The 19,141-nt window shown below is 30.5% G+C and overlaps 1 protein-coding gene across 1 annotated transcript; it reads right to left on the bottom strand.

Moving 5' to 3' along the window:
- Nucleotides 1-6,209: 6,209 nt before the first annotated feature.
- LOC139503085 (perlucin-like) lies at nt 6,210-17,696 on the bottom strand. Its single transcript, XM_071292762.1, has 5 exons — nt 17,275-17,696; nt 12,632-12,720; nt 11,998-12,085; nt 10,088-10,294; nt 6,210-8,425 (listed from the first exon to the last, which is right to left on the bottom strand). The coding sequence occupies exons 1-5, from the start codon at nt 17,588-17,590 to the stop codon at nt 8,412-8,414; spliced, it is 714 nt and encodes a 237-aa protein (XP_071148863.1). The 5' UTR covers nt 17,591-17,696; the 3' UTR covers nt 6,210-8,411.
- Nucleotides 17,697-19,141: the final 1,445 nt, after the last annotated feature.

The following is a 19,141-nucleotide window of genomic DNA, read 5'->3' as shown; positions in this document are numbered from 1 at the left end:
ATTATACTATGAGTTTGACCAACTTTCTTGTTTTCACCATCAAACATTATACTATGAGATTGTTCAACTTTCTTCTTTGATCATGATACATTATACTATGAGTTTGATTAACTTTCTTTTTTTAACCATCAAACATTATACTATGAGTTTGATCATCTTTCTTCTTTAGACCATCATACATTATACTATGATTTTGATCAACTTTCTTCTTTTGATCATCAGACATTATACTATAAAATTAATCAACTTTCTTGTTTTGACCATCAAACATTATACTTTGAGTTTGATCAACTTTCTTCTTTTGATCACCAGACATCATACTATGAGTGTGATCAACTTTCTTCTTTTAACCATCAGACATTATACTATGAGTTTGATCAACTTTCTTCTTTTGACCACAAGACATTATACTATGAGTTTGATAACCTTTCTTTTTTTGATAATCTTCATTGTAGTATGAGTTTGATCAACTTTTTTATTTTAATCATCAAACATTATACTTTGAGTTTAATCAACTTTTTTATTTTGACTATCAGACATTATACTATGATAGTGATCAACTTTCTTCTTTTAACCACCAGACATTATACTATGAGTTTGATCGACTTTCTTCTTTTGACCACAAGACATTATACCATGAGTTTGATAACCTTTCTTTTTTTGATTATCTTACATTGTAGTATGAGTTTGACCAACTTTCTTATTTTAATCATCAAATATTAGACTATGAGTATGATAAACTTTCTTCTTTTAACCATCAGTCATTAAACTATAAGTTTGATCACCTTTCTTTTTTAGACCATCAGACATTATACTATGCTTTTGATCAACTTTCTTCTTTTGATCATCAGACATTATACTATGAGTTAAATCAACTTTCTTGTTTTGACCATTAAACATTGTACTATTAGTTTGATCAACTTTATTCTTTGAACTATCAGACATTATACTATGAGTTTGATCGACTTTCTTCCTTTGGTCATCATATATTTTACTATGAGTTTGATCAACTTTCTTCTTTTGATCATCAGACATTATACTATGAGTTTGATCGACTTTCTTCTTTTGGCCATCATACATTATACTATGAGTATGACCAACTTTCTTCTTTTGACCATCATACATTATACTCTGATTTTGATCAACTTTCTTCTGTTAACCAGCAGGCATTATACTATGAGTTTGATCGACTTTCTTATTTTGATTATTATACATTATAGTATGATTTTGATCAATGTTCTTCTTTTGACCATCAAACATTATACTATGAGTTTGATAACCTTTCTTATTTTGATTATTATACATTATAGTATGAGTTTGATCAACTTTCTACTTTTAACCATCAAACATTATACTATGAGTTTGGTTAACCTTCTTCTTTTGACCATCTGACATTATACTGAGTGTGATCAACTATCTTCTTTTGACCACCAGAAATTATACGTTGAGTTTGATAACCTTTCTTTTTTTAATTATTATACATTGTAGTATGAGTTTGATCAACTTTCTTCTTTTAACCATCAAACATTATACTATGAGTTGTATCAACTTTCTTCTTTTGACTATCAGACATTATGCTATAAGTTTGGTCAGTTTTCTTCTTTTAACCATCATACATTATACTATGAGTTTGATCAAATTTCTTCTTTTGACTATCAAACAGTATACTATGAGTTTGGTCAACTTTCTTCTTTTGACCTTCAAACATTATACTGATTTTGATCAACTTTGTTCTTTTGACCATAAAACATTATACTATGAGTTTGATCAACTTTCTTCTTTTGACCATCAACCATATACTATGAGTATGATAAACTTTCTTCTTTTAACCATCATACATTATACTATGCGTTTGATCAATTTTCTTCTTTTGACCATCAGACATTATACTATGAGATTGCTCAACCTTCTTATTTTAACCATAAAAAGATAAACAAAGAGTTTAATCAACTTTCTCTTTTTGGCTGTTAGACATTATACTATGAGTTTGATCAAGTTTCTTCTTTTAACCACCAGACCTTACACTATGAGTTTGATTAACTTTCTTCTTTTGGTCATCGTACATTATACAATGAGTTTGATCAACTTTCTACTTTTGACCATCAGACATTTTACTGAGTTTGATTAACGTTCTTCTTTTAACCATCAGACATTATACTATGAGTTAAATCAACTTTCTTGTTTTGACCATTAAACATTGTACTATTAGTTTGATCAACTTCCTTCTTTGAACTATCAGACATTATACTATGAGTTTGATCGACTTTCTTCCTTTGGGCATCATACATTATAATATGAGTTTGATCAACTTTCTTCTTTTGATCATCAGACATTATACTATGAGTTTGATCGACTTTCTTCTTTTGGCCATCATACATTATACTATGAGTATGACCAACTTTCTTCTTTTGACCATCATACATTATACTCTGATTTTGATCAACTTTCTTCTTTTAACCAGCAGGCATTATACTATGAGTTTGATCGACTTTCTTATTTTGATTATTATACATTATAGTATGATTTTGATCAACGTTCTTCTTTTGACCATCAAACATTATACTATGAGTTTGATAACCTTTCTTATTTTGATTATTATACATTATAGTATGAGTTTGATCAACTTTCTACTTTTAACCATCAAACATTATACTATAAGTTTGGTTAACTTTCTTCTTTTGACCATCAGACATTATATTCAGTGTGATCAACTATCTTCTTTTGACCACCAGAAATTATACGTTGAGTTTGATAACCTTTCTTTTTTTAATTATTATACATTGTAGTATGAGTTTGATCAACTTTCTTCTTTTAACCATCAAACATTATACTATGAGTTTGGTTAACTTTCTTCTTTTGACCATCTGACATTATACTGAGTGTGATCAACTATCTTCTTTTGACCACCAGAAATTATACGTTGAGTTTGATAACCTTTCTTTTTTTAATTATTATACATTGTAGTATTAGTTTGATCAACTTTCTTCTTTTAACCATCAAACATTATACTATGAGTTGTATCAACTTTCTTCTTTTGACTATCAGACATTATGCTATAAGTTTGGTCAGTTTTCTTCTTTTAACCATCAGACATAATACTATGAGTTTGATCAACTTTCTTCTTTTGACTATCAAACAGTATACTATGAGTTTGGTCAACTTTCTTCTTTTGACCTTCAAACATTATACTGATTTTGATCAACTTTGTTCTTTTGACCATAAAACATTATACTATGAGTTTGATCAACTTTCTTCTTTTGACCATCAACCATATACTATGAGTATGATAAACTTTCTTCTTTTAACCATCATACATTATACTATGCGTTTGATCAATTTTCTTCTTTTGACCATCAGACATTATACTATGAGATTGCTCAACCTTCTTCTTTTAACCATAAAAAGATAAACAAAGAGTTTAATCAACTTTCTCTTTTTGGCTGTTAGACATTATACTATGAGTTTGATCAAGTTTCTTCTTTTAACCACCAGACCTTACACTATGAGTTTGATTAACTTTCTTCTTTTGGTCATCGTACATTATACAATGAGTTTGATCAACTTTCTACTTTTGACCATCAGACATTTTACTGAGTTTGATTAACGTTCTTCTTTTAACCATCAGACATTATACTATGAGTTAAATCAACTTTCTTGTTTTGACCATTAAACATTGTACTATTAGTTTGATCAACTTCATTCTTTGAACTATCAGACATTATACTATGAGTTTGATCGACTTTCTTCCTTTGGGCATCATACATTATAATATGAGTTTGATCAACTTTCTTCTTTTGATCATCAGACATTATACTATGAGTTTGATCGACTTTCTTCTTTTGGCCATCATACATTATACTATGAGTATGACCAACTTTCTTCTTTTGACCATCATACATTATACTCTGATTTTGATCAACTTTCTTCTTTTAACCAGCAGGCATTATACTATGAGTTTGATCGACTTTCTTATTTTGATTATTATACATTATAGTATGATTTTGATCAACGTTCGTCTTTTGACCATCAAACATTATACTATGAGTTTGATAACCTTTCTTATTTTGATTATTATACATTATAGTATGAGTTTGATCAACTTTCTACTTTTAACCATCAAACATTATACTATGAGTTTGGTTAACTTTCTTCTTTTGACCATCAGACATTATACTCAGTGTGATCAACTATCTTCTTTTGACCACCAGAAATTATACGTTGAGTTTGATAACCTTTCTTTTTTTAATTATTATACATTGTAGTATGAGTTTGATCAACTTTCTTCTTTTAACCATCAAACATTATACTATGAGTTGTATCAACTTTCTTCTTTTGACTATCAGACATTATGCTATGAGGTTGGTTAGTTTTTTTCTTTTAACCATCAGACATTATACTATGAGTTTGATCAACTTTCTTCTTTTGACTATCAAACAGTATACTATGAGTTTGGTCAACTTTCTTCTTTTGACCTTCAAACATTATACTGATTTTGATCAACTTTGTTCTTTTGACCATAAAACATTATACTATGAGTTTGATCAACTTTCTTCTTTTGACCATCAACCATATACTATGAGTATGATAAACTTTCTTCTTTTAACCATCATACATTATACTATGCGTTTGATCAACTTTCTTCTTTTGACCATCAGACATTATACTATGAGATTGCTCAACCTTCTTCTTTTAACCATAAAAAGATAAACAAAGAGTTTAATCAACTTTCTCTTTTTGACTGTTAGACATTATACTATGAGTTTGATCAAGTTTCTTCTTTTAACCACCAGACCTTATACTATGAGTTTGATTAACTTTCTTCTTTTGGTCATCGTACATTATACAATGAGTTTGATCAACTTTCTACTTTTGACCATCAGACATTATACAATGAGTTTAGTCAGCTTTCTTCTTTTGACCATCAGACATTTGACTGAGTTTGATTAACTTTCTTCTTTTGATCATCAGACATTATACTATGAGTTTGATCATTTTTCTACTTTTAACCATCAGACATTATACTATGAGTTTAGTCAGCTTTCTTCTTCTGGCCATCAGACATTTTACTGAGTGTGATCAACTTTTTTTTCCTTTGACCATCAAATTTTATACTATGAGTATGATGAACTTTCGTCTTTTAACCATCAGACATTAAATTATGAGTTTGATCACCTTTCTCCTTTAGACCATCAGAGATTATACTATGAGTTTGATCAACTTTCTTGTTTTGATCATCATACATTATATTATTGGTTTGATCAACTTTCTTCCCAATAACAAAACTATGTTTACTGGAAGGTTCAGATTTATAGATTGTATATATAATTTTGTTTGTGTGTGTTAATATTTTTTTTTATGAAATTGTAGAATTTCATGGTGAGGAGTGTAAGAAATATATTTAGTTATGTTCTTATTTTGAATATTTGGTAGAAGATACATTTATATATAAGCACTAATAGTGTATACATGGTCACTTGGCTGCCACTATTTAGTCTATAGGTAAGCTTTTTGTAAAAGCTATTTTTTCTATGTAATTATTGACGTTTACGGCGCTAAATATATTTGCTGTATTTGCCGTCCGTCTTAATGACGTTATGTTTTCCAATGAATGTTATTTCAATTTGTTTACGGCCGTTGATTATTTGGATTTCATTTGGACACACAAGATGATTTTTGTAAGAGAGCATAATCGGTAAGCATATATTTAATCCGACTTCATCATTCACTCCTTTAGCAATAATTGTAACAATGTTCCGAAATGAAATATATTGATTTAATCATTTGAATGTGCAAACTTTGTACTTATATCAGAAAACAGGTTTCTGTACATTTTATAATGATTGAGAAGTAAGTAATGTATTGTATATTGTTTTTATGATGAACGGAATTTAGTTTCACTGTTATTTATGATTTATAATTAATGTATTCGCAGAGAATCGTATCGTATACAACGAAATTAAAGTACTGATTTCATACGCACACTTGACTTTGTTTTGATTTACTGTTTGGTCCAAACATAAGTAGTTTTTGTTTGTGTTTAAACTTCAGTGATCAGTTAAGATTGATACTAAAAATCATCCTGACAAAACGGGCTGTTTAGATCATGTAAATCTTCAAGCTCGCGGTTTTCGACATTCCTGTTTATTCATATATCTTTTAATATCAATATCAACTTATAAATAAAACAACAGCAATGAACACAAGTTTAATGAATGAAATATTTTATTTTACAACAAAGAACAGACAGGATACATACAGCAAAGCTTTAATCATGATAATTACATGTAGTACATGAATAAACACTATTACAGATATTGCAAAATATGAGATATTTTACTCGTACTTTTGTCCTTTTTGATAAAATTGATCTTTATGTATCAGTTGTATATTATTTATAATAATTATATACACTTGATATTTCTTTATGCCTTTTAACGTCTTGAATTCAAAGTAAAGGATTTTTTATAAACTTCCTTTAACGGACGTATACTTATATGTTGACTTAATCGATTTAATATCATGAACAGTTAACCATTTACGAAATAAAAGGATGAAATAATCAGGTTTTAAATATCATTTTTTGTCGAAAACCTCAGAAAGTAGGTTCGATAAAAAATAATTCAAACTGAAAATTAATCCCCTCATTTCCCCCTAATTATGGACAAATAATGTATGATTGCACCCTGAATATATTTCTATTTTGAATCTTGCTCATTTGACATTTTTCGGTATTTAACATAGCACTTATATCACGGCTAAGCTTCTGATTTTTAAGCTTACAAAGTTTACAAGGTAGACAATATCCATTTGTTCACGAACAGAAAAAATATAAAGCGTGTACAATTCACCTATAACTGTACAAATTGTTAATTGTACTTAGGAATTGACAAAATATAACGTTAATATCATCCTAGTAGAAGGCTGTTGCCATGGTAACTCAATATGCCTCAATACTATCAGCAAAATACCTCAAACATTTAAATGTGATGCTATGAATGAAACAAATATTAATACTTAATAACATAAAACAATTGAACAAAATGTAATCCTTATATAAAAAAAAATCTAAATAATATTCTACCATGGCTACGTTGATGGTGAAATTCGAATAGACAAACAGAGAGACAATAAATATGAAAACTGTCCTTGGTCTTTTTAAAACTGTATTGCGTTCAATGATTATATTCTTATTACATTTGTTAGTGTTCTTAAGAAATAAAACAATTCTTTTAGAATATCGTCATTTACATATAAAAGTATGCATCATCATCTCAAACCGACTAGACACAAATATGTATTCACATTTATATATTTTAGTTGTATCTTAGAACAATTATATAGGGAGCTCTGACTATGAGTTATGGGCTTAAATCACTTAAGAATGCCGGCAGGTGACCTTAAATTGTTAATTTCTGAGTCATTTGGTTACTCGTGAAGAGTAAGCATTAAACTAGATGTTTGTTTAAAATCTAGTAGGTCTGCTTTTTTTCTTTACAAGTCGTTTAAGTAAACACATGGCAAATATAACAAACACGACGAGGTTTGAAAATTCCTGTTTTGATAAAAAATTGTTTGCAATTTGAATTATCAATTAAAAGATATTACATTTAGTTTCTAATACAGCATTCAATTTTATAGGTGGTGGTCATAGGTTTTTATACAGCAAATCAACAAAATATGTATCTAGATTACTAATTAAACATTTATCACAACAATTAAAAATAAAATATAAAGCAGCATAGATATGAAAAAAAAATAAGTATGGATAAACAATCTTTTACTGTGATTGGCAAAGTGCAAATTAAATATGTATGAATGAAGACCAAAGTCGATTTTAACAAAAAAAATTTATCATCAATTATAATCACGGCAATCAATCAAATTAGTTGTTCAAATTTATCTTATTGAAATCACCTATTAACACAAAAAAACTCTTCCTTTAGCCCAATCACAATTTGTTTGTCAAATCAACCATCACACATATCACTTATCAAGCGAAGAATCACTGCCCTTAATTCTTAAATCGAAATTCCAGATCAGTTGATAGCAAATCAATTGACAGGTTTATTTTGTAAAATAATAGTTAAAAATTGATGTTAATAAGATTTAAAAAAAAAGGGATAAACATATTTTAAAAGATTTTTTGATTTTTCTTATTAAATAAGGAGCCTATCTAGGTAAACTGTTTTCTATACACCAACAGTTATATTGAGTGGTTTAGTTATCACTAAATATATAACAATACAAGCCTCTAAACAAGTAAATAAAGCAACAAAAAAGGATCTCGCAGGAAAGTTTTTTACAATTATGTGTAAGACAAATTAACTCTTCATATATTAGAAAATTGTTGAAGCACAGGCGTGCATGCATTCGGCGATCTTTGTCTTCTATATCTTTCCTTCTTCTCCAACTTAATTCAATAAATCTGTAAGAGAAACATGTATAATTGAGAATTGAAATTGGGAACACGTGAAAGAGACAACAATACCACCAGAGAGCAGATTACATAATTCTAAAAATTACCCATTGAATAACTAATCCAAATGTAATCAAAGAATTCAAATACAGAAAATTAGTTATTCTTTTTATTACATTGACAATGGAAGTTTTAGTATTTACAGTTGCTTTGATGCGACGTCATCGATGACGTCTTGACAACACCTATTGTTCATGTTGTTGAATGACGTCAGATGAGTGAAATAACATAGTTTATTTCACTTTGTATTTAACTGGGAAACCACGGTTATACACTCCGGTGTTGACATGAATATCAATTATGTGGTCATTTTTCTAAATTTCCTGTTTACAAAACTTTTTTTTCGAAACACTAAGGATTTTCTTATCCCAGGCATAGATTACCTTAGCCGTATTTGGCACAACTTTTTGGAATTTTGGGTCCTAAATGCTCTTTAACTTTTTACTTGTTTGGCTTTATAAATATTTTGATATGAGCGTCACTGATGAGTCTTATGTAGACGAAACGCGCGTCTGGCGTACTAAATTATAATCCTAGTACCTTTGATAACTTATACATTGCAAGTAATATAATAAATACAATTATATAAAGATCTTCAGGTATTCAAACGGGATCGATTCGTTAGTATGATTTCCCTTTAGCTCACACATTTTTCTCAACATGTGCATGCGCTATAAACAGAATTGGGATTCTGGAGTTTTGAATTTGAGTTTGAAATATTGAAACAGTACAAAAACGTGCCTTTGCTAATTATCGATATGTAATAATGACATAACCTTATAGACGACGACTAGGGTAGATAACAATATGTTTTATACGACAACTGTAAAGAGCAACTTTAGAAATAACTACGTATTTCTCGTTTTATGTAAATGAGAAAACTCGTGTAACAACCGACGCACAGTTTTGTTTCTAAAATTCCACGAGAGGCGTGCAAGTACGTATACCTCACTTTAAGTGGTAAATCATAGAAACATTACCTAGGTAAACAAGTGATACATTAAAAAAATGTATGCATGATATTCCTAAAGAAATATAACAATTCGTCCATTGCTGGATTTGTCAGACTTATGATCCAACAATCTGAGTTTGATGATGGTTTATCAAACAATAGTAAATTCCGTAAGTATTATTTTAGGTAACTGCAAGAAGATAAGTTATTTTTGGCAAAGGAACATATCATTTAAAACGTTAAAGGTCGTATAAAACAAAACAAAATATAAAACCATGTGCAAAGTGAGAAAAATTAAGAAAAGAAAAATATTGTAAACAATAGAATGCACGTTGTATTAAATAACACATGAAAAGAATCTGAAAGTTTTATTTACATGACTTACGGTCATCTTTACTTATCTGCTTAATATATCTAGCTAAATAAAAAACGAAACCAACTTTTGTGTTCAATGTACCCAATGTTTCAATAAAGAAGCCAAAGCCCTTCGTATTTTTTTTTTTGGGGGGGGGGGGGGGGGGGGGATGACATTGCAAATGTTATAAATTAAAATGAATGTAAAACTTTCGAATTATATTGGAAAATTTAATCAAAACATACGATCGTTCTCTTGCTACATGTATTTAATAAACATTTGAAAAGAAACAAAAAACACATACCTTTTTCACAGATAAATGGCATTAATTGTTTACATGGGCTATCATTCCATGCATACCCGGAGGACTCCCACAATATAAGACAATGTTCGTTGCCTCTGGCATTGTTTGGTTCTCCCGCTTTCCAATCAGTATAGGTGATAAAGTTCTGACTGTGTGACCATACCCAAACACCTTCTTCTTGTTCGTCTGTTCCACCTAACCAGTAACCTATAAATTATATTAACACAGTATTAAAACACTTTTTTTTTTCCTTTATACATAGTATCCTCAAATCTATGCTAGCTTCAAATCTGTATTTTTTTTTAAACAAGTTACTCTCACGTTAACTCTTCTATGTTTTGACGTAAGAAATTATCAAAACGTCATTCGTGTATCTTCAAACTATCAAAGTAAAGTAAAGACTTCCGAACTTTGACGTGAAGTAATCGTACATGAAACTTAATTTCGTATTGCTTGACAAAAGGGCATATGCCAAACATTGAAACATATAGTTCCCTTAAATCTGTTCTGTCGGTTTCAGACATTTTTCAATCTGACGAGATCAAAACATTGGTTTATTTTCTTAATTGGAAGTTATTACAAACATCGCCAGAATTCTCACAGACAAGCCTTACAATGCCTTATAATGCCAAACTAAAATATATCGTATTATAAAGACGTAGAGCACTATAGATTGGGTCTACAAACATCAACTTAAACAACCGGTTAAACGGCTAATCAGTTGAACGATGATCTGAGTATCCAGTTACACTCACTGTTCTATTTGACAATATAAAAAAAGATGTGGTATGATTGCCAACGAGACAACTATCCACAAAAGACCAAAATGACACAGACATTTACAACTATAGGTCACCGTACGGCCTTCAACAATGAGCAAAGCCCATCCCGTATTGTGAGCTATAAAAGGCCCCAATAAGACAATGTAAAACAATTCAAACGAGAAAACTAACGGCCTTATTTATGTAAAAAATGAACGAAAAACAAATATGTAACACATTACAAACGACAACCACTAAATTACAGGCTCCTGACTTGGGACAGGCACATACGTAAATAATGTGGCGGGGTTAAACATGTTAGCGGGATCCCACCCCTAACCTGGGACAGTGGTATAACAGTACAACATAAAAACGAACTATAAAAATCAGTTCAAAAAGTCTTAACTCATCAGATGGACAAAAGTACAAGTGCACGTGGCCCGGTACTTATACATCCCGACACAAAAAGACAAAATGAACAGATCTGAGAGTACTCGCAATTATCTGACAGCTAGTTCAAAGCTACTAACAACTAATTAAAACATCATGCAACTAAGACTAAACTATCAATCCGTACACATCCAACATCCAATGGATTTAGTGTAAAGATGTCATAAACAGCAGAGAAAAACATGACCTGGTGCAATGCCAAGTTACAGGTATAGACTATTAAACATATATATTTAACTGGTAGGTAGAATTATCGTATGCACCTTAATTTTGATTGTTGATATTTGAAAAGCGGAATACTACTGTTGCCTTTATTTGAACTAAGCTTGCTGGCATAACATGATTTCAAAATGGCTAACAAATAAGGAGCATGTACATCAGTGACTGCCGCCCGTTGCTGTATATCATATTTGTTGTTGTTCATACATACGGCCGTTGGTTTCTCGATATACAATAACATTTCATGAATTTTTGTCGTTTTAATGCTGTATTGGTTTCGCTCTTCGTTTGTACGGACACCTATTGTTGCTTAGATCTACACCATTTTGTACTATTATTTGTCTGTTTGTCTTTTTATTTGTAGCCATTGATATGTCAGTTTATTTTCTATCTTTGACTTCGGCTCTACCTATGGTATATATCGTCCCTCTTTTATAATTGGCTCACTTTCTTGCATCTTTTTGCATTGAATATACATACCTGACTCGTTTGCTGACTTCTTAACAAACTCGTTTTCACATTTTGAATCTACTTCTACAAGCATTCCTTCCTCAGCTTCGCAAGCACTCTGTAATATATACATATACTTTGTCTACATAACAGCCCAACAATGTTAGATCTGTAATTTTTTGGAAGCAAATGATTTGATTTTTCCCTGATCTGGATTCGAACGCATCGAGAGGTCATGGCACCAAATCAACTTGAGCAATTCCGACGCGCTAGACCACTAGAGCATATAGGCCCTACATAATATTATATTGAGGTAGTTCAAATTGTATCACATATTTCACATCGGGACCTTTTGTTGCTTATTATGCGGCAAATGTTTTGTTCATTGTTAAAGGCCTTATAGTGATCTTCAGTTGGTATTTCTGTGTCAGTTGGTGTTTTGTGGAGAGTTGTATCATTGGCAATAGTACAACATATTTTTTTATTGTTAAACCTTTAGCAAGTATAAGCTTTAGATGATAAACCAAAAATTATCAATAATTTTAATAATCAAATCTAATAAAGAAAGTGATAAAATAGCTTGTCTATTTACCCAGATGTCAACTAAATGTCAAAGTAAGGCAATCAATGTCCAATAGTACGAAATAAATTAGGAATTACCAACCTTAGCATCTGTCCAAGTGTTAAGTTCATCGCTAAAGTAGTAGCATTTGTTTCCGTTTTTTAACCATCCGTTTGGGCATGCAAGTGAATCTGAAATTTAATGATTAAATAATTTGCTTTTAGAAAGATATATATATATATATATATGACATAACGTGAATTAAAACAGTTCTTTATGAATATCGATAATTTGATTCAGTGACAAAAGTGCGAGTCTACGTTAGATTCAATGTTGATATGGCTAGTTCTTACGATATTTTTTATCGTTTATGGGTGGAGTTGACATACTATAAAATTCAAAAATAAAGGAGCTCGGATCTGACATACTTAAAAATACTTTAAAAATAAGGGAGCAATAAATGAGGTTGCTAAATTTGATGTGTGTCTTTTTGTGCTTCTTTGTTACATATCTGTTTGTTTTGGTTGTGATTAAAATACTTGGTGCATTTGTACGTTCTGTTATTATTGTTAATGATAATATTGTATTCTTGTTTTTCATTTTTGCTATGTGCTTTGTATATGTGCCATTTTATGTTTCTTTGTTACATATATGACGTGACTTTGTACTTATACATCCTTTAATTGTGTTATTGTACAATGGCAATTTTTTGTAAAATTGTCTTAAATATTTGCTAATATGCATGGTTTATATGTCATTTTGTGCTTCTTTGTAACATACATTGCTTTTTTTTTTTTTTTTTTAGTGATTGAGATTATGACACAATGTTTACTGCTGTATTTTTGACATTTTACCACTCATGTATGCTTGTTTTGTGAACGCATCGTTGTCAATATAAAAAAAAATGATGCGACTGTAAAACAAGTGAGAGGTTTAGCTAGCTGTAAAACCAGGAGGTTCTATCCGCATTTATTATATAGACTAAACCGTTAGTGTTTATATATATGATCACAATTGTATTGCCCGATACAATATTTAGGTTTTCGAGTAATGTGATGTTTTTCACGGTTATAAATATTCAGGTACCAGTTTGTTTGTATGATCTGTAACGTATCGATTGTATTTCATTACATAACGTTATCATGTCAACAGTTGAAAACAACAAAATGTTGCACAGTAGAATACATACAGTTTTAAAAAAAGATCCCATACGATAGATTAAAACAGTAGCATACCGCTGTTCAAAACTCGTAAATCTATGAACAAAAACAATATTTGGGATGCAAACTAAAACTGAGGGAAACGCATTAAATATAAGAGGAGAACAACGACACAACATTAAATTGTAACACACACAGAAACGGACTAAGCATTAGACAAAATCCGATGAGAATAACAAATATAACATCAAAACCAAATACATGAATTTGGGATAGAAAAGTACCGTGACACGTCTTATAGTAATGTGAATTCACACTCAAATATAAAAGAAATATAACATCAAAACCAAATACATGAATTTGGGATAGAAAAGTACCGTGACACGTCTTATAGTAATGTGAATTCACACTCAAATATAAAAGAAAACAAACAACAAAACGGAAACACAACGTTAAAATGTTACACACACAGAAACGAACTATAATATAACAAGACTTGGTACAGGACATTTTTCAAGAAAAAATGGTGGGTTGAACCTGGTTTTGTGGCATGCCAAACCTCGCAATCTAATGGCAATGTTAAATATTAAATTAAAATGACAACATAATATTACAGGACTACAATACAAATAAATAGGAGAACGTATTAGACAAAGAAACACATGAATAATAGAAAACAAAAGGCATCAGGTTTAAAATTTTATATGCCAAAAAACGCGCCTCGTCCACACAAGACTTACCAATGACGCCCAGATATAAAAGTTCCAAAGTAAAAAAAGTACAAAGTTGTACAGCACTGATGATAAAAAGTTGAAAAAAGTTGTGCCAAACACGGCCAGAGTTTTCTGCTTGGGATAAAAACATCCTTATTATTTAGAACAATTTATGTTATTGAAACCAGTAAGTTTGATCAAATGAATATAAAAGATACACATGATAAACTGAAGTATTAACTAATTACAGAAAACAAAACCCGTATACATAATACAAAGACCAACACAGAAAATAGACACACACGACTAAGTCTAGGACTCTACGCAAAAAGTCATAAAAATGACGTCACATACGAGGTGGTGAAAAGACACAAAAATTACGTCACATTTGAATTTCTGAAACGGCACAAAAATGACGTCACATTTGAAAAACTATATCTCAAAAATAAAATAGAATTAGGATTGATTTAAGATTATAGTTGAATTAAATACTGAAATAAAAATTTAAGCACAATGCACATTGCAATATTTATTAATAGCAATTAACTATATTCTATATATGTCCAGTTTGTTTTGAATGTAACTTCAAACGACGTAAAACATCGTACAGATTACGTTGAACGAATTAAATCCCATAAATGAAGGCGGTGATTAATTTTCTGTAACATAACACATGCATATAATAGAAAAGACGTCAACAAATTTGACAAATTCCGATGAGAATTACAAATATAACATCAAACTAAATATATGAATTTGGGATAGATAAGTACCGTAACACGTCTCATAGTCATGCGAATTCACACTCAGCAAAACAATCACAATCGGGAATAAGTCACGTTCGGTAATTAAAAAATTAGACGACGTAATGACAAACCACAATCTTCCATGTGGTAAAAATGTCCTAAGCTAGTTTGGTCAAAGACTCATCGTATGGATTAACCAATTCGTGATGGTGGCCATAAAATTTACGGAGTGTCAATTTTAATCCTCATAACTTTGTTGGAGCAGTTTGTGTGTAAGGATCACACTCCTGTATATGAAGTCCGTATAGTGTTAACAGGCACGAGAATAACGTATCAATTGTGATATGTAAACACCATGCGAAGGGACAGAGGGTTTGTTAATATTAAGAAATGGGAAATTGATAATTGGGAAGTTGAAATCGTCCCGTTTATCATAAATTTTCGTGTGAAGTCGTCCATCTGCGTCAATATTGCGAAAAAGATCAAGGTATGAAGCAGTCCCTCTAGTACCAGTAGTATCCTTAATTTCAAGTATATGATATATGAGATGTAAGTATTGGCTAAATTAGGGATGTTTAACATGAGCGCAATAATGAAGCTATTGGATTTTAAATAACAAACACAGGCTTTGATGATTTCATAGCAGTAGTTAGCACATTTGACAAACCTAATTTGTTAAACGTTATCGTCTTTATGATTCTAGTATATATATGACATAGTTTGGTTAAGTAAACCCTTTGCATATATATAAACACAGATGAAATCTCAAAATGTGGTTATTTTTGCTGTTTTTGTAGTTAACTTAACATTAAAAGAAAAGTTGTAATAAAAAGAGAACGTTCTGTCCGACACTGTTTACACATCATAATATGGATAACTTACAAACTTGTGTCTTTAAAAAAGAATACATAGTTGATTTTATAAATAAACCGGAAAACAAGTGACCTTAGTATACCTTATTCTTGGGAGTAGATAGTCTAGCAAAAAAAAAATATTACTTCAAATTTTGAAGCAAGATTGTATATGTGTATTAATATTTTATCCCCTCACGAACCACTTAACTAACTATCATTCTTTTCTTTATAAATTATTCATGTTATTGGACAAGACTCACCGTTTATAACAATGAAATCGCATTTTAGGGGACAAGCAAATAATTGTTTCCAGGTTTATGCATTACACATAACAAAAATATAAATCCGTTCTGCAATTATTTATGGTCCACCGTGAGTGCTTTCGCAAACACGAAAAAGACAAAAACTGTCATTTCTGAGGACAGTCACAAACATACGAATCTTAAACAAAAATAGAGGCTTCAAAATTCTATATAGTCGATGGATAACTCAGCTAAGTCTAGAATGATAACACCAGTCGAACGTTGCAATTTAACTAGGATAAAAATCGTTATTGATTTACAATCAATAATTGCATAACAAACAAAATAATTGTAAATAAATCATATAACAAATTTGGGAAATAAATAAATGGAAAATGCCAATGCTATCACCTTTATTCTGTCGTTAAGACACAAGATGGATAATCAGATCTGTACACATGTTGCATGTAGAAACGACATTTACATGAGAAAATAATGAAAAAACCCTCCACCTAAAAAAAAATTTAGACCTAAAAAATTGAAAAAGTATCAATAACAATTCCTTTCAAATCGAGTTCAACGACGATGCTCCGATTGCATAACTATGTCTTATTCAACTTGTTATATATACATGATATATAGTGTTTTTAGTAGAAGGTACTTTGTTACAAGCTATATTTGTTGTTTTTAGAATATAACCGCGTAAAACTACTTTACAAGTTTAGTGAATAGTTTTCTGGTACATGTATCATAATTCTGTTTTTTTAAAAGATTTTATTCGAAAATTTCAAACAACAGCCAAGTTTGTAACTTAATAAAACATGATCATGGTTGTCCAATAACGCTGAACTATTTCGTGAATCAAATTCAACTTTTAAGGCAAGTTTGCGCATTTTCTTTTTATAAATTAAAATAGTTTAAGGGTTATACGGATATAAAAATATTAATACTTGACGTATATTTGTTAAACATGCTTTCAGAAAACAGGGAATAATACATTAAAATCGAAATAATGTTGGATGAAAGTTACCTGATCGGATCTTCAACATCAGTGCATCTACTGATTGCTCACTTTCTGGGCAGCAGGATTTATCTAGGATGCATTGCTTTGTTTTCCGATCATAGCTAGCAACACAACATGCTTTATGTATTGAACAGAAAGACGCACACGCTGACAGCGATCGTGATTTTTGCTGAATGATTGTGGTACTGCTAGGAAGAATTCTTCTGTCTTTTGTAGTAAAATAGTCACGTTTTACCACATTCAGCTGTGCAAAACCCTTTGCGAACATAACACACAAACAAACTATCGGAACATTAACTCTCGTCGTATGCAAAATAATCATGGCGAACTATTGTCAGATTCGTCTTATGATCAACATGATATCAATGATCGTAGGAGATAAATTGTTTCCAAACTGAATGTTTTCCAAGCACGCACTTCAATGAATTGTGAACAAATGTACATGGAATATTACAGATTTAATAAATGATTACGAAATAAAAGTATTGGCTAATTGAATGAATTTAAATCAATTGAAATATCATTACATATGCTGTGGGTGTTTAATGTTACAAAACAATCCAATCATAATATTCCATTCATACTATAACATGGATACATTACTAATGTGTAGGCTGTTATTGTGCAGAATTACAATGACAAATTTTATATATTACTCTCTTATAATTTCAAAGAACAATGTAAGATTTTCTATTTTGTAAGCACATTCCTCGACACTCCTTCTTAACAACAGATGTTATCATGAGAAAACCTAGTCGAACAAGGACAAAGGAAGAAGCATAGACTAGATATCGACTTTTTTAACCAACAAATGCGCGCACTAAAAAAAGGCAAGAAAATACCAACACGTTAAATAATGGGTCTGTAGCAGTTATAATGGTGCCTGAAAAGTACGTCATACCTCTCCATATCAGCAAAATTATTGCAATTCAAACAAAAGTAAGGGTTAAATACAAGATCAGTAAACAATTCATACGTAAAATTTGTATGTTTTGATACTCGCCCACTATACCATGCTTACCTTTGAGGAACTTGTTAAAAACCTCTTTTTTCATATGATTGTTTATAGAATTTTTAAGTTGTTGTCTAGAAATTAATATCTATGCTGTTAGGTGACATCTACCATAGGACTATGATATTTAAAAATATAGTTATATAACAGGGATTTTAACAATAAGGGTTGTGTATTTGTTCTTCAAAAGTCTTTAAAGACGTCAATAGTTCTGTTCGAGCTAGCAATACCACTTCAGAATCTCCAATTTCAATCTCATAACTCATAACTGTCATTGAAAAGATTCTATTTAAAATTGACTTATCAGGTCGGTACTGGAGACATAGGGACACATACTAAATATGTGGAAAAAAACACAAAGTGTTCATATAGACTAACATCCCTACAAATCTGATGTATAGGCTTCAAAAACTTGTTTTGATTCGACGTCAGCAACGACGTTTTGACAAAACATATTGTTGTATGACGTCAGAGGGGTGAAATTATCGGTTTAATTTCACTGGGTAATCAATTTAATTCATGATAGCCAATTGAAAATCACCGTCCATAAAATATAAATTAAAACAACAGGAAAATCAAATAATCTCTTTTGATCAACATTTTATTATAGAATGTTTTTATGTAAACGCCCAGACATAACATATAAGACCACCAGCAACCATCGACACCAATTGAGCAACAGATACCAGACTCAAAAGTAGAACATACATATTTAGGAGGGATAATTTTAAGGATGTTTGCTCCTCCATTTTTTGATTTTTTGCCAGATTTTCGGAATCCTCTGGTTTTATCCATGTATTGTCATTAAAAAAATTTGCCCACTAACCCCTACTTTTCTTTTCATAATATTATTACATAAAG

This window comes from Mytilus edulis, chromosome 14 (assembly GCF_963676685.1).
Source record: "Mytilus edulis chromosome 14, xbMytEdul2.2, whole genome shotgun sequence".
NCBI classification, from domain to species: Eukaryota; Metazoa; Mollusca; class Bivalvia; order Mytilida; family Mytilidae; genus Mytilus; species Mytilus edulis.
Note: the sequence above shows the minus strand (reverse complement) of the source record. Positions and strands in the feature narration are given on the sequence as shown.

Excerpts from the sequence above, each read along its gene's own strand:
- LOC139503085 (XM_071292762.1), bottom strand. The coding sequence starts at position 17,590 with ATGATTATTTTGCATACGACGAGAGTTAATGTTCCGATAGTTTGTTTG. Across the intron at positions 12,721-17,274 it reads GATGTTGAAGATCCGATCAG|ATTCACTTGCATGCCCAAAC; the intron begins GTAACTTTCATC and ends ATTAAATTTCAG. Across the intron at positions 12,086-12,631 it reads ACACTTGGACAGATGCTAAG|AGTGCTTGCGAAGCTGAGGA; the intron begins GTTGGTAATTCC and ends TATATATTACAG.